Raw genomic sequence first — 26,699 nt, 5'->3', positions numbered from 1 at the left:
AGATTGGCCACTAATAAGTATATTAAACATATGACTTCCACTGGATTTTTTAGTAAAGTTATTATCTTTCAAGCAGATATCTGATGCCGTTCATGTAAACGACCACAAGGAACCCACAAGAGAAAATGATGAAGATATGAACAATAGCATTAGTGATGTACCTGACACAGATCAGTTGGTTGGGCTATACATACAAGGTGCAAACAATAACCAAGAAATAGTCCTGGACTCTGAATGCAAAGACAGCACAGTAGAAGAGTCATGCCAGAAACTTGAATCAATCTCAGAAGTAGTACACCAATCTATAACTCACAAGGGGACTAGCGAATTAATAATGTCTGAGAACTCAGAAAATCATGCTAATCTTAGCCCTGAAATAGTTGATGCAAGTGAAATCATAGAAAACAAAGAATCTAGAATAGAACAACCACAAGTCAGCCAGGGAAATATCGACATCTTGGCAGACACAGAGGCTCCAATCATTCAGAAGGACCAGGTGATGACCAAATATGAAGAAGGAACTTGCAGTATGCCACATGAAGAGAATAGTCTTCCAACAGAAGGTGACATTCAAGACAGTAACCTGGATAAAGGTGAGGATGAGAAAGATACAATTGAAGTTTTACACGAAAAAGAGAACTTGGAAGGAGACTGCCAGGTCGCAGAATCAGTTAATACAAGAGACAACATACCTAGAGCAGTGTCTGTAGATGAGTCTCATCCAGTACCAACTGCTGAAGACAAAACTTTTCAGGATCAAGAAATCACACACACAGAAAATAAAAAGGAAAATGCGATTCAGAAAGTGGAGAAAAGTGATGTTAGCAACTCTGATGCTTCTTATTATTTGCAGTTACCAAAACAGGAAGATTCAACAACGGAAGAAAGAAATTCTGAAAAACTTCAGGAGATATTTGAACTGGTGCCGAAAACAGATCAGTTCCAGGAAAAAGTTGCTCTGAATGAAATGGAGCTTCATACTGTTAAGTCTGATGTGCAAATATTCCACACACAGAATGAGGAAGTAAATGACCAAGATAAGGCTGATGACAAATATACACAAAAGAATCAGAATCAGAATGAAGAAACAGAAAATAACAGAAGCAAGATAATGATTGCTTTGGAAGATGAGACAGATGAGGCAGGAGCAAGGATGAATTTGGATGAAGAGAAAAAGAAACATAATGAAGACAATGAACTGAAACAGGAGAAGCAAGCTTCCGAGGAAAATATGCAGATGAAGACCTGTGATGAAACTCCAACTGATCAAACCCTAGATGACGTCCAAGAGAAAGAAGTGTGCAAAGCAACCGTAGAAGTTTCCTCCATTGAGATCCCAGATAAAATACTCAAGTATGAAATAGGTACATCCATTTTAGAAGTTGCTGCTGCTGCTGAAAAGGAACATTCAGAGAAATCAGAGCTACGTCAAGTAGATGAAGCAGTTCTAACATCTGAGAGAGAAGTAACCAGGACAAACACTGAAGATCCAAGCAGCATACCAGATTTTGAAGATGAAAAGGTGAACAATGAATCATTTTGCAATATATAATTCTTCTCATGCATATTTAACAAAAGCAAATAATTCATGAAATATGAAAAGGAAAAGAAAGAAAGAAAGAGAAATATGAACAAAATTCAATTCATAGAAGGATAACCCCATCATCATGCAACCACTAACTCTATTATTTTCTATTTAACTTTTTATTCAATAATAATCCATTTTATTCAGACATAAACATATATGGGATCTTGTAATTAGCCTAGCCAGCTTGTTTACATCTGAATGATGAGAGAAATGGATGTCAATCGACAACATTTTGGTCATTATTAACATATATATAATCACATAATAGTGTCCTTGTTCTCTTGTACACAAACATGAATGATTAGTGTTTGAAAATGACTTCACATAGAACAGAAACCCCTGATGAGAAGTTGCAAATAATTTGAACTTTTAGCAGTAACATGAATGAAATGGGCAATAATCATGAAGATCCCACCTGTCCTTCTGAAATACAAATCAGCATCAAAGATAACTATGTAAAAGAGAAATCTTAGAAGCTTCACTCAGTTTAGAAACCACAATTTGAAGATAAAGAGTCAAAACACAAACAGAAAAATAGAAGCCTCCAGGATAGAGAATTCAAAAAATAAAGATGATTTAATTAATTTATTTGTTTACTTTTCTCAACATCATTCTTTCTATTATATTCCAAGAACAAGATTGTAAACAGATAAATCGACAATTCCATGTATCTTCCAGAATTAATTCTTGGAACTTACTACAATTATCTGATGTCTCATTTTTTAAGTAGGTTCCTGAAATGGCAAGTATTTATCATGACAACGAAACTACAAAGGTAATGGACGGAGGTAACCTGGAACAGAATGTAGAAGCAGCTCCAACTAGTGATATCCCAGTTTTGCAGAGCATACATGATCAAGTGGCTAAAGAAACTGAAGAAACACTAAACTGTGTGGCTGAAGAACTAATTCATCAAACCACCACAACCCAGGACAATATAGACATTGACACATACAAGGGAAGTACAGAGGCTGAGAAGCTTTTCATTTCAAACTCGGTGAAGGAAGAATGCAATTATAAATCAGAAGAGATTGACCTAGACAACTTAAGAAAAGATGACACAACTCAGGTTAGCTCATGTCAAATTCACGGTTTTTAACTTTACAAATTGTTTAGTATAAAGCAATAGAGCTTAAGCAGATTACTTTAAAATGATGATTGTCGTGCCATCATGCGTGTTAAATATATTGAATTTCTGTGCCAAAAGACCCGCACACACCACACCATAATAAGGCAGAGGTGTCAGCATATGGCAAGGCCAATTTTAGCATGTGTTGTCCTCTTTCATCATTAATTGATAATGTGATAAATGTCGAACTGCAATAATGACGGATGAGGAAAGTATACAAAAGAATATTGGTGATATTCCCGAAGAAGTTTGTGAAAAGCATGAAATCTCCAATATTTCTTTTTTTCTGAAGAACAGTTTAACCAAACAGAACACTGCAAAGACTACAAGAAAGATTATGCCAACAAAGCAAAATTGGAGTGTGATAAGCTTATATTTTTACCTGAATCAGTTCTTGAGAACCAGATTCAACAATCAGCTAGCAAATCAGCAGCGAGGAAGACTCGTGACTAAGCAAATGATGATAACCTCAACAACATGATCCGCTGTTCCTTATCTTCCTCTGGGCAATATTGATCTCCATAATAAGTTTAATTTAGAAAATTGTTCAGTTAGCAATGTGAAACTGATTCCTTAAACATGCATCCTAACCTACTAGTGATCTGACATTTTTTTATCAGGTCTATGAGATCCACGACAGAGAGAATGACCAAGAAACTGCAAAAGCAAAGGATGACAACATTCTAGAAAATAACATGGAGGATGATTCCAATAAGTACGAAATGGTCATGGACAGCCTTATCCAGAAGAATGAACAAGCTGCAAACTTGGACAAGAACATTGGCACTTCACTAATGCCCAAAAAGTTTATTGAAGAAACTGTGCAGATTAGAAATGAGATGCATGAGGATGGTAATGATTCAGTAAGTGAAAATATGGATCTAATTGAACAACATCTAGTGTCGAGGAGCGTGGAAGAGCTTTATAAAGCATTTTCAGGAGAACAGAATCATGAGGCGATTGCTGATACAGAAATTACAGATGTTGTTAACTCACTAGACAATGTGAACATGGATAGAATAGTTGGTTCTTTATACTCCACACAAACCCCTTTGGAAAAAACAACTGGGAAAGCATCTAGTCCACAAGAATCTCTTGACGCAGATCTAGAGGATAAACATGAAAAAGTAGAAGCTAACAAAGGTATGGAATGTGTTGTTTCTAATGATGAACAGACAAACAAGTTGATGGTAGAAGGTACTTCTATTGAGGAGCAAAAGGAAGGTGAAGAGATCAATAAGAAAAATGAATTGAATCAACAGGAAGATTCTTTAATGATGGTAGAAGGTACCTCTATCGAGGAGCAAAAGGAAGGTGAAGAGCTCAATAAGAAAAATGAATTGAATCAACAGGAAGAAACTATTAAAGAAGATATGGATAGTGAGATCTTTCTAGAAAATACAACTGAGCAATTTCCACAAAATGTCATCAAGAATGACACGGCTGAGGTCCTTGACACAACCATCTCGGCTGAAGTAAATGCTTCCACTAGAGAACTTACCGAACAAAAGGACCCTCCAAAGGAGCAAGAGAAAAGCCTTCAGGAAAAGGCTGGAGTATGTACACCCCAGGAAGAAGCACAAGTTGGAATTGGCGTCGCACATTTGAGTGACAATCCTGATAAAAAAGATGAAAAGGTATCAAGAGCATTACTAAATAATATTGCTGAAATTCATTTTCATGGTTTGTGTTAAACTTAATCATCACTCTGAAATGAAATACAACTTCCAAAGAAAAGTTTGTCATTTCCTCTACTTTTGGTTACATTGTGGAGGGTCTCTCACTCAATACATGAGTAAAACTCACCTACTGGTATTTTCTGCATTCTTCCATAGTGTCAAATTGCCTAGGCTAAGAATTTGATACCATGAAGCATTAATGTAAGTTGATAGTCAGTCATGAAATTTGTCAACCCTCTCATGCAGACTTCTTATATTTGACACCCCTTCATAAGCAAAGCCATATTTATGGCTGGAAAACCAGGTAATCTGTAAGAGAATAAAACTATAATTCTATCAGTTTTTCGCAATAAACTCTCAATCTTTAATCTTGCCTTCATTTCTATTTATAGAGACCCTATCTACAAGTAGCATTCTTTTTTTGAGAAAAATCTATAATCAGCATTCTAAGTTTCTAACCAGTCAATTTAAAAAAAGAGAAAGGCATAACATACAAGACGTAACTCTTAGCAGATGAGAGTTCTCTCTCCTTATAACTTTTGACAAAAAAAGGTGGCATCCACGTATTTCCTTCTACATAAGAATATATAAAAAGAGGCTCATCAAAGTTGAGAAATTGACTTTATATCTCTTTCAACATATTACTATCAATTTGGTGTCCTCTACCTGTTTACTCCTAGAATGTAATAAACTTGAACAAATTAGATTTTCATGGTAAGTCAATATCAGTATAGTCTTTGGCCGCTCTGCAAAAATTTTCTTAGACCTGACATAATGAAAATAGTACAACTTCATTGTATATAAGGGTGAGCCTTGGCATCACTGGCCATGTTGCTCTTAAAACTAGGTGACTAGGGTTTTAAGTTATAGAAACAACCCCTCTGCCTGAAAAGGTGACATGGTTTACAACTTTACACAAACCCTTTTAGACCCGCATTGATGTGTCACTTGCACTGGGCTGCCTTGCTTTTCTTTTTTTTTTCTTTTTCACTACCTCATGATAGATAGTCTTTGTCTCTTGTGGTTCAAGTTGAATTGTTCAGCAATTACAAATTACTGATAAGTTGAATTGTTCAGCAATTAAAAATTACTGTTCTAGACTAATGGTTACTTGTAAGCATAACATCCAGCTTGTGCAAAAGTATCATCGACTTTTACATAGCATTGAATCTTTATTAAAAAGGCCAAGTTGACCTTTACCTTGTTCCATATGCCCTTTCATTATTGCATAATTGTCAAAGGGGAACTAGTATTAACATAAGAGATTTTATCATCCAAACTGGTCCAAAGAGATAGTTGTTTTCTTTTAGCACAAAATGGTCACTAATTCTGTTGCAAAATCTGAAAATCATACTTCAGAAGGATGCAGATCATAGTGTGACCAATGACAACTGGGAGAGCATAAATGACATTTGAAGTGATAAACCTGCTAAGGGTACATTGACTGACTGATGAAGCAGAATCCAAAAGGCTACAAAGCCAGAGAAAACCAGAGATCAAAGTAGACATAGCAATGGGGAATGAGAATATAAAGCAGGAGGTTGCTTTGATAAGAACCTAGAAATTAGTTCATTCTCTTCCTTTTAATTCATCCTTTGCCTCATCATTGTTTTCACGTTAACCTTGTTACACAGGCTTCCTTCAATTTAACTTCTGTACAGCAATATTTGGAAGCTATAACTGAAACAGATCCTGCTAAAGTTGTGATAGCACAAGATGATGTAAGTCATGCTAAAAATGTATGTAGTGGTAGCATTAAAATTGGACCAACTTAGTGCAAAGGAAAAGAACGGAGCAGCCTTTTGAAATAATTATTCTAACATTTCCCTTTGTTATAGTATACCACTCATGTAACAGTTAATATTTCAATGTTCTGGGCAGGATTGCAGAATGACACAGAAAATGGAGTTTCAAGCTACGGAATCTGAACTAACCGCTACAAGTCAGCATGTAGTAAGAAAAACTACAAAAGATCAGGAAGCAGTCAAAGACATTGATGAAAAGGTTGAATTGCAACATGCCATTGTAGGCATCAGTTTTGGAGTGTTCCTACTCTTTACATTTGTCTGTCACATCACATTATTAACATCTCAGGTGGTATATTTTTTAATGCAGTTTAAACACACTGAATCTTCAGCACATGGAAAGTTAGAGACAACAACTGAGACAGGACTTGTTGAAGTCGAGCCATCTTGTGATGAAAACATTTCTGATGCAAGAGAAGATTCTTTATGTACAATGGAAGCTTCAGATATGAATACCATTCAGATAAACATCGCTGAAGTAACTTCCGAAGCTCATAAAAATGTTTCAAGAGAAGATAATGAAACAAAGGAAACAGCTTTGTTGGAGAATGAAAACAGAAAAGAGCAGGAAGTTGACAAGTGCTTGCTATCTAACAAAACAAAAAACGAGGAAGAGGAAAGAAATTATTTAAACCCTCCTGAGGTGAAAGTTTCTGGGAAAATCTACACAAATGAGTGCATTGAGGACAGAACACAAGAGAAGAAAATTAAAGAAAGTGGCTCACAGGTTGAAAGCATGAAGGATGTGGAAACTGAAAATGTCCTCAACATTTTTTATGCAATGGATGAGATTAACAAGGAAAATAAGTCAGTAATGGACGCAGAAAATAATGAGGACCAGGAATATGAAACAAGATTAGAATCAGAGGAAGATGAAGACAAAGAGGAAGATAATATACAACCAGACATGAAAGTTTATGAAGCAGCCACTACCAGTGAGTATAACGAGGAAAATATCAAAGAAAAAACCACTGTAAAAAGTGTTTCAGAAAATCAGAAGTTGGAGGATGTGGAAGCCAAAAACCCCATTTATATGGTTCCAGATGAGCTTGAAATAGCAGATAAAGATACATGTACTGATGAAGAAAGACAAGGAGAACAACTAAATCGTGCAGACCTCGAAGAAAAATTTGAGAAAAATAAGGATAGGGCTCGTAAAGCAGTTGAGGAAGTGGGGCCATTCAGTTCTAATGAGCAAATTCATGCTTGTGATGCAACAGATAATTTAAGTCCTCAAGAACAGGTAACATTTAACTTGTCTACAGTTTTATTAAACATTTTCTTATTCAAAAGACACAATGCTAAACAAATTTCTGGAAATCTAACACGCTTTTCTCATTTATAAACATGCAAGCATTAGAGCTCCTACTAACTAAGTTTCTTAAAGCAGATCACGAAAATAGTGGATTCAGATATGACTATAGAAGACAATCACAGAAAGATGGTTGATGACCCATGCATCACTGCTGAATTTCATGAAGAAATGAAAAATGTGGCAAAATTTCTTCCACAAATGGAAACACTGGATTTTAAATCCCTTAAGGAGACAGAAACTTCTGAAAATTTTGTCTCACAAGATGTGAGAGGATCAGGGCAAAATGAAATATCAGATTTGAATTTTCAGGATTATCCAAGAAAAGTCATGAAGCTTCAACAACAATCAGACGAGGAGGTTGACAGATTGAAGATAGAATATCCAAATGTAGAAAATGAGAATATCATAGCTGACGACAATACTGTTCCAGAACCTGAAGTTTCTGGTGTAAAAGATGCAGCTAGTGAACATATTAAGGAAAACAACGATGAATCAAATGATATGGAGCCAAAGGATATGTTGGAGGCTAAGAGATCTGTTACTATACCACAGCAGAGCCAGAAGAAAATGGTTAGATTTTGGCATACCGAAAAAGAACACACTACTCCTCTGTCTCTTTTTCTTTCTTTTCACATCCAGATTTTTAGAACTAATAAAGTTTTTTTCTTGCAGATCAACAACTCTGACAACATCTCATCAGATCAAGGTCCCATTATCATGGATCCATCTGAGAAGAGAGGAACCACAACATTAATAGATGAGGAAGAAAGGAATGGTTCATTTGTCATAATTGAGACAGATGGAGAAGTCATAAAATATGGAGACAAGGATCTTGATGAAGTTTCTGAGTTTTTTATCAGAGAATCCGCTGAGGGGAACATTGAGACCCAAGCAATGCATGTAGAAGCTGCAAATGGTGTTGGTATAAATGAGACAGGTGAAAAGTGTCATGATGAAACCTCCATCTCTCTGTTGCCATCTGAGGCCATTGTAACCAGAGACCAAGACGATAGGGTGAATCTAGAAGAAACTTTGAAGTCAGAATCTGATGTAAGCATTGCCGAAAAGGATGACCATTCAGTGGAATTCAGAGAGAATAAGGAACTTTTAGGAAACTTATCCACCACACAAGCAACAGAAACAAGCATATTAGAAGATGAAAAGGATAGATTGGAAGAAGCAGAAGGACCAAGTTGTGAAGTTGCAGGCTTGAATAGATCAAAAAGTGAGGAGTATGAACTAATTGACCATGATGATTTGCCTGTTTCACATTTGATGGAAGGAATCTTGCAAGGTAAACGTGCCAAGCTTGGTGGTGTGGAGGCTGAAGCTAAGGTAGAAGAGAACATCTCTGTTCAAAACTATGACACCAGCATCCCAAAACAAGATAGCATTTTGGTCTCACGGTCAACTGAACATGTCAGAGAAGATACAAGCACAATGGAAGACAAAGTTGGTAAATTTGAAGACAGTTCAGGTCTAATGCTAGAATGCAGCCATGACAATGTTATTGGAAATAATACAAAAGAGTTGATTGTAACGGAGGATGAAAGGCCAGAAAGAAATACTAATGATGATTCGCCAGCATCAAAAGTGGGTGGAAATGTATATGAGGACTTCTCAAAAGCAGATTCTTTGCATCATGATGAGAAGATTCAGACAAGCATTATTGGAAAGACCAGCGGAATCCCAATGCACGAGGACAGGGAGAACAAAATGGATATTTTTTCAAAAGAAGGTGGAATAGAAGACATGAGAATTTTTAAGGGGGTTGAAAAGATAGACCAAGATTCCAATGCACTGTTACATGAACAACTAGCTTTCACATCTGAACCAGATGAGGATGCAAAGATTTTGGATAAAGGTGAACAAAGTCAACTGAATCTTCAAACTGATGAAATTGGGAAGTACGACTCTTTGATCATTGATAATACAATAGAAGGTACAAAGATTCAGTCCAAAGGTGTAAAAATTGAGTCAAGCAGAGAGAATCAAGATGCAATAAATGAACTTCGAATTCAAAATGTGAAAAGTGATCTAAATGAACAATACATGTCATTTGACTCACATGAGGTCCAGAAATTAGATACCTTTGTGAAATCTACTGATAAAGTTGTTCAGGAGGAAAAGTTCAAGGAGGAAATAAGCCCAAAAGTTCTCATGGATGAAAGGCAAACTAACAAGACAACAGACACCCATTTGGATGATGATAAAACTGATGAAGAAAATGATGAGAAGGAAGATGAAGATGACCATAAAATAATGGAGTCTAGCCATGATTCAGCAGTTCCTGTGGAAGCCCGAGATGCAGTGCTGAAGCCAGCACATAAGAAATCTCATAACATTTTATCAGGTGTTGGATCAAAGGTCAAACGGTCAATTGCAAAAGTTAAGAAAGTGATCACAGGGAAGTCTTCCCACTCAAAGACATTGCCACCACCATAAAACAAATGCATCAGCTGATGAACTTGGAGCATGTTTTGGGATGTAATGATGGATTTTCTTTAGACTGTATTATATGTTAGTATGGCAGATCTAGTGGCTTTATCTGTTTAATTATGTACTTTACTATTTAAATTCAACAAGTACTCTTAGTTAAAATAGTCTAAGTGTGGTACCACCTTCAAGATGTTGAGCATTCAGTATTGTAGTAAAATTTCCAGCTGAGTGCATAGTGTCTGCTTTATCTGTTTAATTATGTGCTTTACTATTTAAGTTCAACAAGCACTCTTAGTGTTAAGAGATAAGAGAACCTTCGAGTTAAAGTAGTCTAAGTGTGATATTTCCTTCAAGATGTTGAGCATTCAATATTGTACTAAAATTTCCAGCTGAGTGCATAGTGTCTGCTAAAATTCCTTCTCTGTCTTGATATTATTGTTGTTTGGTTGAATAGATCACTTGGATAGCATATCAGATACAAGTTACACTTCAACTTGCATTACAAGATTGTAGACCTTCAACTCATGTGCTTTTCTTGGAGTTTGCAAACTCAAGAATAATAGCCATTCAACTACCTAAGCAATACTAGAAAATACAAATATTTTAAGGTAGAAAAATCAAGTCCACCGGAGTAATAAATTTATAATATAATTCCCAAGTGGTGTGAATGGCTATGAAGTTAGGAACTTTGTAGTTTGTACCATAATGAACAACAAAGATGATCAACAAGAGATGATCGTTAATCAAACATAAGACAGAAATCTTGGAAGGTGAGCAAAAAAATAGCTCTTCTTCATTGGAAATAAGTTGCTCTGGTCAAGAATATTCTTGACCAGAAACACTCCCTGTGGAAAATATAAAAAAAGAATTAAGTTAACAAGCAATTTTTTTATAGTAATAAAACCAAGCAATACAACAACAATAAAAATTCAGGTGAGACATCAAGAAGGCAGTCAGTAAAGCACAAGTCTGTAAAGATCAATAGAACTTCTGTTGACAAAGTTTGCTCCATGTATATAACTAGAGAAACATATGAACACTAAAACAACCAACCCACCACAACCCCAAGATACTCTAGACAGATAATTGAACATGCTGAAAAGAAGCAACATATGAATTAAAATATAGTGTATGGAACTGTGGATAGCTTCCCTTCCTTTAAAGTCTTTTGTTGTTTGATTACCATCTGATGATCTATGTAGTCACTAAAGTTATCGAGCTATAAGATGGCTACCTGAAATATCCAATTACACTATACATGGATAGCTACCAGGCTGTTAAGCATAAAAATAGGCCCAAGAGAAACAGGAAAGCTGAGAAAATACAAAAACTATAATGTTTTCAACCACATGTTAGATTATGTGGCCCTTTATAATTGGATAAGATATATAATAGAACTAATTAGATTCTGATGACAGATATTGGTCAATAGAAGAGAAGTTCATATTATAGTATGATTTCTTAGAGGATACCCTTGATAGGAGGAACTCTCCCAATAACTTATCCTAGACCCTTTGCTCTCACCTATAAATAAACAGGACCTCTAGGAACTAAATGACGTATGTTATAGAGGACGCAGTTGAGAGATTACGGTTTCTCTCTCAACCTCAATAACAGTGGGCCTATGAAAAGATACGAAGAGAAAAAAATGAGTGTATAGTTCTCCTTACACATCGACATTACTGTGATATTCGGATCCAAAGGATAGTGCCTTTACAGATCAAACATAGATATTTTCAGATGGCATCAAAAGATACACATCATAAATATGATATAATGTTATGTGATTTCAACCTAGCATGAAAGTTTTTCGCGTAACTTATAGCATATTACATGTTTTATGCATTCAATTGGTATCAAAGCCTAGATGCTTCAATGATCCGTATATTTTATCGAACTAAATTCCTATCTACTTCGTCTCGTTGCCTGCTTGCGGGCGATGTTAGATTCTTTATAACGCGATTTTTTATGATCGTGAAGGAGTGACGGTCGCTGTGCAGCACCGCTGCCAATGGCAGTCGCAGCAACCTCGCTGCGTCCGGCCGCTACAGCGGATCTGCTGGCGGCAGCGCATGCACACCGCAGCAGCAACAGCGGCCGCGGGCGGCCGCCAGGCGGCGAGCCGTACGCCGCGATTGACCGCGGGTCGTGCGCCGGGCTGGACGCGCATCGCGGCAGCCGCACAGGCGGCAGCGCGCACACGCGACGACCGCATAGAGGCGGCCGCGCGCGGGTAGAGGCCGCGTCCAGGCAGCAGCCGCGCACAGGCGGCGGCAGCGCGCGGCCAGCAGCCGCGTCTAAGCGGCAGCCTCGCGCGGCAAGAGGCAGCGCCCAGGCGGCGGTCCCACAGGCGATAACCGCCCGCAGGCAGTGGCCGCCCTGGCGGCGCCCGCCCGCGCGCAGGGGCGGCAGCAGCTGGCAGGCAGACGCCCCTTATACATTTTTTTGAACAAAATTACATCTTTACTCCTGTAACCTCTATTAATTCTGTTTTAATATTTTTGACAGTTCTACCCTATAACAATCTCATAATTTCAGTTTATGTCATGTTAACAAATTTATTATTTTACCAAAATTGTGAATTTCTGATTTATATCGTCAATTATAAAATTGATCAATATAATTTAATTACATTTGATCATGATTATATTTTGACTAGTTATTGATTGAATTTAATTTTGATCAATTTTTTTTTATTTTGATTGACTTGTTTAATTGGGTTGATGTTTAGCCATGTCTAAATTAAATAAAATCGATTCATTTAATTTAACATTTTATGTAGAAATAAAAATATATAAATTAATGTTTTTTTATTTTTTTTCATATGATTTATTGATTACATATGATAAATAAAATCCTTCTTAGATATTTATTTAGTTATTTATATATATATTTAAAATTATGCAATAATATTTATCTTTCATGTAAAACCCTTCATGATTTATTACAGTTATCATATGAGTTTTTTTTTTTATCGATTACTATTCAATTATTATTATTATTATTATTCTATTATTAAATTGGGGGAGATTATAATATTTCGATTAGTTAGTGATTTAGGCTGATGAATGTATTACTGTTAACTTCAATTTAAATATTTTAAGTTAATGATTTAGGCTCAACAAAATTAATAGGTCAGTTATCTCATTAAGTCTTAAGTCGGGTTATGACACATACAACTCTGTAGTCATCCTAACGACTCAGAACCATGATTTTCCATTGTGCTACAGGTTCACGTTTTTATCTAGTATAAGATAAATATTCTTAGAGGTCGCGTCCCATTGATCAAGATCATCATATTGGCCTATGCTAGAGAATCTGAATAGACATAATTTACATCGTCAAAGTTTCGTACCAATCGTAAACCATGAAGGTGCACAACAAGGTTGTTGGTTTCGGAAGGGATCCAGCACCGAACATGTGATGAATGCCTTATTTAAATTTGGTTCAAATCTAGTTCCAACTCCTTCGAAATTTAAACTGTGTTTAAATTTGGTTCAAAATTGGTTCGAATCTAATGCCAACTCCTTCCAAACCGTATCAAAAAGTAGAACACCTTATTCGAATCTACATGAAGGGTGCTCATCTAATTACAACGAAGAGAATCTTATTCGCATCGAAAATGCAGCACTCTCTCACACAATTCTTCCAACTTTGAAGGGCCAAGATATCCGTAAGGCCAACCAGTCTATTGAAAGAAGACACAAACACTATCTTTGCAACTTAACGAATTCGAATTGGTTTCACCGAATAATATTGACTACATCGAAAGCAAATGTAAATAGGTCGGGCCTTATCACCCCATTTTGGGCCGGTCCATATCTACCTCTGCCTCATAACGTAGGCTCATCATATGGGCTTTATCATCGTAATGTTGTAAGAATATATATATATATATGAATTTTCTATAAAGCATCTTAATTTTAAAAAATTTTGTTAGAGTGTCTGTGACTACATAAAAAGATCAATTTACTCTTGCCTTCCTTAAATCCATTATCATCTCTTGCCTTACGTCGTCGCGATTACCCCTATACTCTCGTTAGACTTAAGGGCATCATAGGCATGAGCACCCGTGTCAGCCCTAGTTATCATCATCGAATCTCAAGGATCTTATATGCATAAAAAGGACTGATCGTAGAGTCAACTCGTTCGCAGAGGTACAAGCATAGCCAATGAGACTAGCGTACACACGTAAGATAACAGTTAAAGAAAGAAAGAAAGGGTGAAGACGTAGCAACTAAGGAAGGACAATTGATACGATGAAAAGAGATACTCGATAAAGTGGAGGGGAGGCGTTCAACGAGACGGACGATAGCGACCGAAAAGAATAAGATGAGCATTTACAGAAAGATTTATTTAAGAAATAAATTTAAAACATAATATAAAATTTTATTTATATTTACTTATATGTATACTTATTTTTTTTGTGAAGCTTATCAAATGTGGAAGAATTACTCGCTTAAGTTTTTTTTTTCTGGCATTTGTGTCGATATAAACATTTAAATTAGGAATAGATTACAATAAATCTCGACATATATGACTATATGTCGTATATCATTGATGGTTACGAACGGGCTCAACGTGACAGCGTGGCGCGTGAGCAAGCGGGCCTCCTCCAAATCGATCGCGCTCAACCCTACACCTGACTTCGCCGCCCACAAAACCCCCGCCGCGAAAGCCGCAACCGGAACCGGAGTTGACCGATGGCGATTGCAGCGGCGGCGGCGGCAGCGGTTTCCTCCCCCAACCCCTGCTACCGCCCTGGAAACCCTCGCCTACCACATCAACAGGAAACAGCGGCTTCGGCGACACTCATCGTCAAGCCCAAATCGGCCATATTCGGGAGACGAGCACTGTCTTCTTTCCTCTATGATTCCCAGCGGAATGATCACGGAAGGACTGGGGGACTTCCTATTCGGTCAGAGATGACGACGGAGTCGGCGACGAGCGATGATCCAGGGTTTGCCGATAGAGGCGCGGGTCTTCACCACATCCCACGGATCTCCCCTCTTATGGCGGCGTCCCCGGCGGTTGCCTCCTCCGTTGCGCTGCCTCCGAAGAGGTACAAGAAGAGCGTTTGCCTCTTCTACTGCGAGGAGATGAGGGAGCTCGCCGAGCGCGTTGCCTTGGAGAGCGACTCCATCTATCTGCGTAGCATCTCTTGGAGGTGCGCCCTCTCTCTCTTCTTTGCTTGTTGTCGAATTGAAATGTCCACATGAAGATGGAGAAAATTTAGATTTAATCCCCAAGATGCGCTGATAGTGAATCAATTAAAGTTCTTTTCTTCGGCGTTTCTTCTTCTTGAAATCAATTTATTTCCAGGATGAAAATTAGGTTGATTTATGTGTGAAAGGAAATAATGAGATTGTATATCTTCTTTTATCTTCTGTTGAATTTTCAAATAATGGATGGTTGTTTTCTTTTATTCGTCTGCAAGATGAGCCGAGGGTACATCTACAGTACCATTTTGAGAATGTTAGTTCTTCATTTGAGGTAATAACAGGGGTAGCCGCTGTACAATTACTCAAAACTAGCGACAACCTTGCTGCATTATGTTGGTCATCCAAATCGGTGACAAAGTGGACCTCAAGGACGGAATTTTTACAATGTGCCTCAACCTTGGACCCTTCCCTCAGCCAGGACCTAGTTAAATTGTGCCTCAAATGTGATATGCATTTTGATATAGAAGCCGAAAGTGCCTCAAATGTTTGTATGATATTTATGATTCATTTTGACATTTTTAACTGGTTGACAAAGTTGAATTTATTTGTTGTGTTGATAGAGTCTAGTAATTTCCATGTTTCAGGAAATTTGAGGATGGTTTCCCAAATTTATTCATCCCAAATGCTCATGGCATTCGTGGCCAACATGTAGCATTCTTGGCCTCATTTAGCTCTCCTGGAGTAATTTTTGAGCAGCTGTCTGTCATCTTTGCGTTGCCAAGGTTGTTTATCTCATCATTTACACTCGTTCTTCCCTTTTTTCCAACTGGATCTTATGAACGTATGGAAGATGAAGGGGATGTTGCAACAGCTTTTACCCTTGCTAGAACTTTGTCAAACATTCCAATATCAAGAGGTGGACCAACTAGTTTGGTCATTTTTGACATTCATGCCCTGCAGGTTTGTAGTCTACCCTCTTATACTTGTTTGTAATTTGTTCTCCATATTTGTTGGGGTAAACTTCATGCTTTTTCTCTAAATCTTGTATGATAGGAGAGATTCTACTTTGGAGACTCCGTCTTGCCATGCTTTGAGAGTGGGGTGCCTTTGCTAAAGAATAGACTTCAGCAACTACCGGATTCTGAAAATGTGAGTGATCAATTTCTCTAGCAAATTATCCACTGTGAACCCTGATCTTCGTTTATTTATTATCTTGGATGTGAGTCAAGTCAGACTGCATTTGGTTCTAATGGATTCTAGACAGATTGTGACTCGGTATATTTCTCTATCAGAATCAGGCTGTAATTTTTTAAGCTTCCTCTGTTGTAAGATTAATGGTTCAAATTTGTTGGAAGTGTTCTTTTTCTTTTTTTTGCTTGAGGCACTCATATCTTAAAATGGAGATTTCTTATTAGTTTTGCTCTCTGTTGTTGTAGATTCATCGGTTGTGTACCCTCTGATGAAATAGCAAAATAAGTTGTTTCTTATTGAAGTTTTGCAAGACATCAGTTGGGAGTGCCACATGTAAAATTTCTGTTATGTCCCTTTCAGATATCTATTGCTTTTCCAGATGATGGTGCATGGAAGCGATTCCATAAGCAACTTCAACATTTTCCAATGGTAATGTGTAATGATCATCATATTGCACTAGTGTCTCATGTCATATTCAGTTGATTAGTGGCTTAATACTTCAAATCCAGATTATTTGCAACAAAGTTAGGGAAGGTGATCAACGAATTGTACGTCTAAAAGAGGGTGATCCTAGAGGCCGTCATGTTGTTATAGTTGATGACTTGGTGCAATCAGGTGGTACTCTGATTGAATGCCAGGTGCGGAAGATCTTTCCTTTGCTAGTTAAAGTTTATTCATTTCTTCTCTCATTTCTATTAGCTAGTATAACTCTCTAAGGCTTTTTTTTATTAAGTAAAGAACTGCATGTTATCATCTTCGTTTAATGATTCTTGGAGTCATAATTCATGTGTTCTTCATCATTTCTTAGAAAGTATTGGCTGCTCATGGGGCAGAGAGAGTCAGTGCCTATGTGACCCATGGTATCTTCCCTAATAGGTCATGGGAGCGATTCAATAATGACAATGGAGGTATGCATCTGCCTCTTTGTTGCCTGATTTTTTTTCTTTAATTGTGATAACTTGTTACTGAACTGTATCTATCAAAGCTTGTTCATATTTTCCATAGCTAATTAACTTGGAAGACTTGCTATTTAATAGATGTCATGTATGTACTTATCACCATCTTATTTTGACCACTTGACATTTATGGTAGTTGGCGAAACAGAGATGGAATGTTGGAGGGAAATCAGAAAAACTGGGGTGCAATTTACTTGTCTTCCATTGCTATTTTTAATCATTATTTTCTAGATTATTCTGGTGCTGAAGGTATTTTGGGAAGCCAGGATCAAGTCTTTGTGAAAACACTCAGTTCTCTGTTTGGTATTATTGTTTTCTCAGCCGCCTCCCACCCGTGTGGAAGATACTGCAGCAGTATTTATCCTGATTATGAAGTTTTAATATCTCAAGTCACTTACATCAATCAAAACAAACAGAATAACTAAGGCCAACAAGAAATAGTTGTACAATCACGATTGTGGCTAAATTCCACTCATTCTCCTTTTTACTCTGTATAAAGGAACTAAAGTACGGTTTATGCTAAACTGAAGTTAGATAAAGTTTTTTTGTTAGAAGCCACATATTCTTTATTGGCTTGTGCTACATTTCTCTCACATGAAAAAGGTATTGTGAATAGACTTTCATAAAACAAGAAAAAATCACAGATCTAGACATTAATTGTGAGTGAAAACAATTAATGGAGCTTGGACACAAGACACGATTTTATTGTGAGTGAAAAATGACAGATGTAGAGTTTCAGTAAAAACAAGACAAGATTTTATTGTGAATGAGAACTGATTGTGACATTAATGGAGCTTGGACACCATTAAGCATAAATTCCACCCAGACGGGATTTTAGACAATTTGCTGCAAAAGGAAGAGCATGCTTGATGCCATATGTTCAGGTGCTTCTATGGTGTACCTAGTTTATATAAATTTATATTAGGAGACTATTAGTCAACTTCTATATCGAGCTTAAACTATCTGTTTTTTTTCGGATGCACGCAGTGTTAGATGATCTTTTTCCTTAAATGTTGTTAAAAAGCACTATTAGAAATCCTGCACTGACGGTTGTAAATGTGAATGTCCCTTGCATCATTTGTTTTCACAATTCATTTTGTTTTCTCCCTTCCATGCTTACATGGTGAACTAACTTGAATGCACTTTCTTACCCTTCTCAGTGGGTCCATCAAATGGATTGAGCTACTTCTGGATAACTGATTCGTGCCCACTCACAGTAAAGGAAGTAAAGAACAGACCTCCCTTCGAAATTTTAAGCCTTGCTGGTGAAATTTCTGCTGCTCTTCAAATATAGATCCATTTGGAACAATGGTGCTGGTGCTGTTACCGAGTTGTGGCATAAATGAATCAAGTGGGAGAGTCTGGATCATTCTGGTTTCTCTCATTAAATTTATTTTTTGTTTATATTTGTACTAGTAAGTAGCAAAGGTACTCTTTTGGATGCTAAAAACCCTTGTTTGGTTTGGCTTGGAATAATAAGGGCCTCTTGGTCAGTTAATATGACTTGATGGAAGAATAGTGTAACTATTGACATTGTTTTATAGCTTTTGGATAATATTTGAGCCATAACTGAAGTGTGTTTCTTGCCTTAAAACCGATAAATTCCTTGAGAATCTTCTAAAGTAAACTGAGTCTTCTTTTTTGTAAAATAAATCAAATTAGATCGAGATATTACATTTTAGTTTTTGGTGAGATTTGTATATTCTGTTTATTATAATTTAACTTCAAAATTTTTATTGGCTGTGCCACAAGTAGATAAAAACTATTTAATCAAACATCATCAAACATATAATATCAAATAGCAGCCTACTTAGACAATGATTTTTGCATATGCTTGTGGATTGAGCTTTATATACCCAAAAACCAACACTTGAATAAATTTCCTAGCGTGTTTACTGGAGTTTTGAATGCAAAATTTATGTACATTTCTTTTAATCCAAAGAACCTAACTAATCAATCACAATGAAAAGCTATGTCTGAAAAATAACTCACTCTTGTATAACATGTAAATGATTACTTCACTCAGATCACGGAGAAGCATTCTACGCAGTCTTGATTGCAACTTTTAACTGGGGAACAATAGAATGAACTGCAAAAGATGTTTTAGGGAAACAAGAAACACGTCTAAATGTGCCATCGATATCACCTTGATTGGTCTCCTATGTCATAGTTCCAAGACAACAACTCAAACATTCACTGCCGAAAAGTACAACCACAAAATATATAATATACAGCAGCTTGAGGTCCTGGAGCAGTTGAAGATTCCTTCAAGACATGATCAATCTATATAAAAGTCATCAGGGGCCTCCACAGATTCAATAGAAGGAAACATGCAATCCAATAAAAGCAATAGAATCTGAGTCTTCTCAAACCACTCAATCTGGTGACACAAGGATGGAGACAAGAAGGTTCACAAAATCACTATATACGCAGATGATATGAAGATTTGGCAAACAGTCACCGACCAAACCAACCTTTCTGAGGCTGAATCTCTCCATCATTCATGAGTTTGTCAAGCACCACGTTTAGATCAACTGACTGTCCATTCTCAGTCAACTTCCTTACAGTTGCCCTGACTTGATCTCTCGAGAACCCCATGGTGGCAACTTTCTCCACCACATCATCAATTGGCACTCTAGTCCCTGAAGAACCACCTGAAGCAGAGCTAGTTGGTGCAGCCTGTGGTAAGATCTGGGCTGTTGGGAGTCGTGGATAGTTGCTTGTTCCACCAGATGAGACCGAGGAAGCAATAGGCAAAGGTTTTGATGCAGAGCTGCTTTGACCGGAAGGCAATCCACTGTAACCATATGAATCATGGTAACCAGGACCTACTGGTGGTCTATAGCCAGAAGAAAAAGGTGGCAGCCCTGAGCTTGGTTTGCTTGCAGGTGGTTCATACATATTGGGCATGGGGCCATAAAACTGTTGAGGGGGTGCAGTCTGTGGCTGAGGAAAAGGAGCAGGTTGGCGGATCCTTGGAGCATAGCTAGAAGGTGGAGACATATATGGTACAGATTCTTCAGGGTGCTGGGACATTGCAGGTGGCAGCTGTGGCGAGGGACTTACAGGTTGCTGCGACTGGGGTGACTGGGAATATTGTGGATGCTGCAAAGAGGGCTGATAATGCTGCGGTTGGGACGGCAGAGGAGGTGGTGCTGCCTGGGGCTGTGGAATGTGGACTTGGAATTGTTGGCGTGGAGCCTCTGCCTGCTGAGATGCTGAGGGGATACGGAATTCTTGTGGTACAGATGGAAGAGAAGGAATTTGAGATTGAGGCAATTGGGGTATCTGGGGTGGTGGGATTTGTTGTGGTAAAGGTGGTGGAGCAGGAAGCACAGTTGGTTGTGCCTGTGGAACAGGGTGTTGATAGGGTTGTTGGACGGGCTGTTGTGGTGGAGGTAACTCGTGTTGTTGAGAATCTGAATGTCCAGTCTTTGAATTTTCTGGCAGCTGCTGATCTCCCTCAGAAGTTATTAGCTGTGCAAGGTGCAGCTGTGCCTCTGTCACCTGTTGCTTATCCTGCAGAATTTGCACACTGGAGTGTACCTGAAAGAAGTGTAACAACATGCCTCATCAACAGAAACTAGCATTACTTCACACTCTTACCGCTTTTAACTAGATGAACATTTTCATCAATATAACCTGATAACATTCCATAATTGTTCTGATAAATTTACCAGCAAATGAAAATAACAGGAAACTACAATCATTCATTTAGCATCTAGTAGGTCTAGCAAGATGGTGGCAACAAGAACTTTTGCAGTATATAGAAACACCTGTAGTGCTACCAGATGATTGTCTCAAGTTCTAGTTGCACAAACAACACAATCAAGTTTCTAGTGAAGTTAATAGAAAATTTAGCAGTCACTTTGAATCACTAAGCCAAAGTAAATGGTTTATCTCAAATACTAGGAAAAACTTCTTAAGAGCTACTTTATCAAAGGGAACAATTTTCATTTGCAAAACCGTTATTTATGGGATATCCTTCATTTCTAGAAGAATAAAATGTGAAGCACCAAGATGAGATTTAAAGTTATCACTAACTTTGCCAAAGCAATAACAATAAAATCAGTGATGACAAGCAAATTTTGTACATCAATATACAAAAGCTAAGCTCTTTGAGGCCAAATAAGCAGTATGCAGACACAATGACTACATTCTAATATTACGAGAAGTCAAATTCGTCAGAGGTTAGTCTTCTTCATGATTACATCATCAGAGACAATGCCGTTTATAGCAAGATCAGGTAAATAGAAGTTAAAAGTCTTCGCCATTTTTGCCTCATTACAAACTGTTATTGGGAAAGAACATCAACATGTTCCTAGCTCAACGAAAACACCTATAAGATAAGGAACCGAAGTCCATATCCAAATAAAGTTTCCAAACCAACGATGGCCAAGGGTGTGACAGCTTGAAATTGTGGCTCTTTTTTGCCTCAATCCTGGAGGTCTACAGATTGCTGAATCTCAAATTTAATAGTCCTCAATTTAGAAAGTAGAAATTCAGATTCCAGTAGCACGAGGAATTCATTCAAATTAAAAGAAACTCCCACAACACCGCTAATGTGGAAAAGGGATTATAAAAATGTTATAGAGATGTCATTTTATTAATTAAATTAACTGGTAATGCCAAAAGATAACTTTAACGGGGAATAATATGGTTTCACATAGGATTGAGAACAAGAACAATGGAAAGTCTACTTTTAGGATGTCAAAGAGGGGTGTACTAGAACAACTGAATTACATAAACCAACATCACTTCCATTCAGTTGAAACAATTATGCAACTAAATTGATAGATTTATAAGCCAACCATATAATTCTTTAGGCAACACCTCTAAATTTGTCTTGTCCAGGGAGAACTGTGAATGTATAAAATTCCAAAGTATCATAACATGCTAGTGTCCATACAAGTCCTTTGCTACCAGGCTTTTAGGTCCCGCAACAATGATGATGATACAAAACATTCTGCAACCAGAATATATTATCAAATAACATATACAATCAGCATGAACTACACTAACTTATTTAATAAAGAATTATATATATGTACGATTTAATTAAGTTTAGTGGTCATCGAAGATGCTAAAAATTCATATAATAATCACATAGATCGATTATAAACCATCAACATTTTAGATTGGTTATAAAAATAAAAGGCAAGTTTAAAGTAAGAACTGCACTAAAATCTATAATAGAACAATGGGAAATAATTAGATAACAAGGCTATTAAAGTAACAACCAAAAAATAAAGACCAACAACAAATTTGCATAAAACCAACTAAAAGCAGCAGCAGCAACAAATCAATGAAGAGCAATGATAGTCATCATTAGCATACATCTTCACGAGATGATAGAATGGTTGACATGTATGCATCATGATGAGACAAGGTCATACATGCTGACTAGCTACTATAATTCCTTTCTGACAAATGATCTAGTTGATTAGCTTGGCCTTGAAGACAAACATAAACGATAATCATGGTGAGAACAAACATAATTTATACATGGAGACATTTAAATTGATCAAGCATAATAATCAAGAAGCCACACCTCTTTAAGAACATTCTCAATTTGCTTTAGTTTTCCATCTGTGCTTCCGTTATTATTTTCAATAGCCACCTTAAGCTCATCCACAGAATTTTCCATGTGGTGAGTTCTACTCTCGATTTTGGACAGCCTTGAACTAAGACCTTCCAAAGCGTTCATCAAATTATCAGCATATCTTTTCACAGTGTGATCGATCTCAGCAACAAAAGCAATATCATGAGCGCTCTTCTCTTTCTCATGGCTAGTTTTTGTTAATTCATGGGACTCCAGAACACCAGCATTCTGTATTGATGAATAAAAAGTAAGAAACAACAGCTTATGTGGCACATATTAGAAAACAGTGATAATAGATTCTGAAATATAGCACAATATAATCAGAAGTAAAGCATGTCCAACAAAATTACTTAAATGAATAGATTGTAGTCAAACTAAAGCACATCTGACAAATATAATAACATAAAGCATGCTCCAAAGGCTACAGACTGACAAGATTGCCCATGATGTATCACAAACATAACTACTTGATATCACGAATGATTAAACCTTATAACTCAACTCTTCTTAATCTTATAATAATACAAGGTTGCCATTAGGAAATGTCAAGTCAGGTATGAGTTAAGTTGAGATTAGGTTACATAGATACATATGGCCAACATGAACTTAACCAACCATCAATTATGAAAGTTCCAACAGATGGGTTTTCCGCACCCAGCAAGATGAAATTACACCGACAAATGAGAAAGCCTGGTACAGTTGGATACTGTTGGACACTATGCTTGAACCAACAAACAAAGCCACCAAATGGTCTGCCTATATCTGATAGGGTGATCATCTAATGGTCATTCAGATTGTCACTCAAATTTGATCAAAGAGTGTACTTCTTTTTAGGCGAGCAACTTGACCTCAAGGAACATACTCACTAGGAAAAAGATGTTTGACCCACTTGGGGAGTTTTATCCATCCCTCACAAAATGGAGGGAATTCTCCATGACTAAGTCACAAAAAAACAAGTATTAAGAGTTGACAAGAAACAACAATGCTCTTTTCCACGATGACACCTGTGATTTTCATTTGACACTCTAACAGACAAATAAAACTTGTTTCGAAAGAAAAGATTTATTCAACCATATTATCTTGGCATATTGGAGCTCATCTTTGCATAAAGTTGTTCTCATTCAACTTCATTTGTTAGAATTGAGCCTCAATTTGTAGCACTTGTTGAGCTCATTATGCACCAAAGCTTGGTACATTTCACAGAAGGCAAACTAATCTTTTCGACCTAGTTACCAGATCTACACAAATAATTCAAAAGATCCCTACATCTTAACAAAAACAAATTGCACTGGCTACCTTAATACTAAATGGTAAGTATAAAGCAATAAGTTCCGAGAAAATGTAATTCTCACAACAATAAAGATCCTCTCAAAACAAATATATCAAATTATCAATGAGGGATGATTAAAGTATCCAAATTAGGCAAGCATCTGCTAAAATCCATTAAGTGCATAAATTTTCCATCTTTTCTTCTCCAATCTCCACAAAGACAAAGGCCGGAGACAAGAAACCTCATCAGTCCCATCAAAACCAATCTAAACTCTAAAATCGTGACCAATGTTCAACCCTAATCAACAAAGTACCATGAAAAAAAAATTTAAAAATAGACGGCACGTACTTTAAGATTGGAGGAGGCTAACTTGGAGTCGATGGAGCCCCAGGAGGGCCATGAGTCACTGGGACCGCCGCCGCCACCGCCGGCGATGGAAAGCGAGGAGGATCCTACGGCCCGAATGGGATGAAAGTCATAGCTCGGGAGGATCTCGGACTCCTGCTGCTGCTCCTGCTTGACACTTCGTCCACCAGCGACGCCGTTGACCCGGCGGTCCTCCTGAGAATTGACGAAGTCGAAGAACTCGCCGGCCGCCTGCGATGTTCCGGACAGCTCCGTGATTTGCTTGTCCATGAACTTCGTCGCGTTCATAGGATCCACCAAAGCACGAAGGTGGCGACCACGACGCAGATCTATTAAGAAGCTAGGCGGGCCTCGAACACGGATAAGAAATTCTAGGGTTGGGGCTTTCTTATTGATCACCGAGGAAGACGAAGAAAGGAAGCATAGAAGGTGAAGAGACGATAAGAAACGAGACCTTCGGGTGAGGGACGAATGGAAAGGATTAATTACATATTTGCCCCGGTAGTTTCTTCCGGAACTTTTAAAAGTTATATTTGTATCGAAAAAATTTAACATTCGAATTTTTATAATTATAAAAATAAAATATATAATTTTATTTATCCTAATATTATTAATTTTATCATTAAAAATATAAAAAATAATATATAAAAATAATTTTAATATTCAAGTTAATGGTAACGGACAACGAAATTATAAATTATTATTATTAACGAGGAAAGAAAACAACGATTGAGAAATGAGATAAATGGACGACGATGAGAAGTGAAACAAAATGAGAGTATTTGCATCGTCCTTTTTCTTTACATATCTACCACTGTTACTCTCCCTCCTCATGCCACCTGCAACCCCAGCGACGTAATCATCTGTCATCATTAAAAATATAATTAAAATATTAAAATTATTTTTTTACCCTCGATTTTATACTTATATTTGTAAAATCGATGATGCTAGAATAAATAGAATTAGATATTTTAATTTCGTAACTATAGAAATTATAATATAAATTGAGTTAGATATTAAAAAAGAAATCTAACTAACTACATAAATCAAAATATCATTTTCAATATTTTAATTACAAGAGCCCTCGTTTCTCAAATTTAACCGAGTACACGAAGAATACGAGGGTGGGTGAGACATTGGAGCTGCTCCTCTTGTAAGTCTTCCTCCACTCTTGGATCATCGTTTTTCCTTAAAATCTTGCTTTCTCATCGATCTTGAGAGAAGAGAATAGCGAGGAGATCTATAAAGCTGTCTCTTTTTGTCATTCCCATTGCTTCTCGATAGAAACATCAGATCTTAGAGGGGGAGAAGGGCGTTTTGTGGTTGTCTTTGCTTAAGACTAACAGGAGGGTTGTTTTGTGCAGATGGAGAAGGAATTAGAGGAGCAAAACGGTGCCCTTTGAGAGTGGCTCCTGGTGGTGGGGAGCCGCAAGCACTTTCACCACATTAAGGTTAGGGATGAGGTCTCCCTGGCTAAATTCGACGGCTGAAGGCGGGCTACGTCCCGAATCAATCGCCGATTGTCACCGGAGACGATAAGGACTACCCCACGCTATGGTTTCATCACCCTGCCCAACTCCCCCAATAGGTAAATCGACCATACGAACTAAAAAGAAGATATTCTGGTTCAATTATAAGCAGAAATGAACTAATAAATACGTGAATTATAAGTATGAAAGCTCTGATCATTCTATTGTTATTCAAATTTACACGTATAGGCTCAACTCTTTCCGGCAAGGGTGACAAAAAGCTGGGAGCAAATTCAAGGAATGACTGTCGTCAACTTAGAAGACAAAGAAGACCTCAAGTTGCAGCAGAAATGGAAAAGATGAGTTCAGACATCATCTAGGAAGAACCTTTTTTTTAACGAGTAAATATGTCGATGTTATTATTATCCACCCAGAGAATTTGATAGAGAATCTGACCGAAAGCTGAGCAGCTTTTCCCACTCCAAACAATCAAGACTACATCAACCAAGTTCTGCAGGAAATGTTGGAGCTGATGGTGGGTTTTTTTGTTGACTCATAAGACAAGTTGGTGAAGCTTCTATTTCCTTTTCTCTCGGGAGTCACGTAACTGGAAGCGTCAGATCCACACATGTGGGCCTCACACATTTGGGCTGTGACCGGCCACGTCACTGCCCAAGAAATTGACCATATCTGAATAGGACAACTCGTCCAACTCATCCTGCATTGGA

At 37.4% G+C, this 26,699-nt stretch overlaps 3 protein-coding genes across 11 annotated transcripts in view; 2 read left to right on the top strand and 1 right to left on the bottom strand.

Annotated features, from left to right (window-relative positions):
• LOC135632156 (uncharacterized) overlaps nt 1–10,188 on the top strand; it is a 28,460-nt gene extending 18,272 nt beyond the window's left edge. For 7 of the 9 annotated variants that reach the window (XM_065140637.1, XM_065140632.1, XM_065140638.1 and 4 more), the window contains 7 exons: nt 77–1,522; nt 2,319–2,657; nt 3,338–4,354; nt 6,278–6,421; nt 6,512–7,444; nt 7,592–8,086; nt 8,189–10,188. In XM_065140637.1, coding sequence (XP_064996709.1) covers nt 77–1,522; nt 2,319–2,657; nt 3,338–4,354; nt 6,278–6,421; nt 6,512–7,444; nt 7,592–8,086; nt 8,189–9,961 — 6,147 coding nt within the window. In that variant the 3' untranslated portion in view covers nt 9,962–10,188. The remainder of the gene's footprint in view (nt 1–76; nt 1,523–2,318; nt 2,658–3,337; nt 4,355–6,277; nt 6,422–6,511; nt 7,445–7,591; nt 8,087–8,188) is intronic. The other 2 variants (XM_065140631.1, XM_065140636.1) reach the window with 2 other exon arrangements.
• Nucleotides 10,189–14,525: 4,337 nt separating this feature from the next.
• On the top strand, nt 14,526–18,833 carry LOC103975564 (ribose-phosphate pyrophosphokinase 4). The gene is made up of 7 exons (XM_009390565.3): nt 14,526–15,122; nt 15,762–16,077; nt 16,171–16,266; nt 16,669–16,737; nt 16,818–16,946; nt 17,117–17,216; nt 18,425–18,833. The coding sequence occupies exons 1-7, from the start codon at nt 14,659–14,661 to the stop codon at nt 18,556–18,558; spliced, it is 1,308 nt and encodes a 435-aa protein (XP_009388840.2). The 5' UTR covers nt 14,526–14,658; the 3' UTR covers nt 18,559–18,833.
• A 623-nt stretch (nt 18,834–19,456) lies between these two features.
• LOC135632074 (class E vacuolar protein-sorting machinery protein HSE1-like) lies at nt 19,457–24,986 on the bottom strand. Its single transcript, XM_065140440.1, has 3 exons — nt 24,485–24,986; nt 22,816–23,094; nt 19,457–20,810 (listed from the first exon to the last, which is right to left on the bottom strand). The coding sequence occupies exons 1-3, from the start codon at nt 24,788–24,790 to the stop codon at nt 19,722–19,724; spliced, it is 1,674 nt and encodes a 557-aa protein (XP_064996512.1). The 5' UTR covers nt 24,791–24,986; the 3' UTR covers nt 19,457–19,721.
• Between the last annotated feature and the right edge of the window lie 1,713 nt (nt 24,987–26,699).

Source organism: Musa acuminata, chromosome BXJ3-2 (genome assembly GCF_036884655.1).
Source record: "Musa acuminata AAA Group cultivar baxijiao chromosome BXJ3-2, Cavendish_Baxijiao_AAA, whole genome shotgun sequence".
In the NCBI taxonomy this organism is placed as follows: domain Eukaryota; kingdom Viridiplantae; phylum Streptophyta; class Magnoliopsida; order Zingiberales; family Musaceae; genus Musa; species Musa acuminata.
This window is presented reverse-complemented; position numbering and strand designations above follow the sequence as displayed.

Coding starts and splice junctions, on each gene's coding strand:
- LOC103975564 (XM_009390565.3), top strand. CDS start 14,659: ATGGCGATTGCAGCGGCGGCGGCGGCAGCGGTTTCCTCCCCCAACCCC. Junction 16,947..17,116: donor GTACTCTGATTGAATGCCAG/GTGCGGAAGATC, acceptor ATCATTTCTTAG/AAAGTATTGGCTGCTCATGG. Junction 17,217..18,424: donor ATTCAATAATGACAATGGAG/GTATGCATCTGC, acceptor TACCCTTCTCAG/TGGGTCCATCAAATGGATTG.
- LOC135632074 (XM_065140440.1), bottom strand. CDS start 24,790: ATGAACGCGACGAAGTTCATGGACAAGCAAATCACGGAGCTGTCCGGA. Junction 23,095..24,484: donor TAGCCTCCTCCAATCTTAAA/GTACGTGCCGTC, acceptor TCATCAATACAG/AATGCTGGTGTTCTGGAGTC. Junction 20,811..22,815: donor TTGAGAATGTTCTTAAAGAG/GTGTGGCTTCTT, acceptor CACTTCTTTCAG/GTACACTCCAGTGTGCAAAT.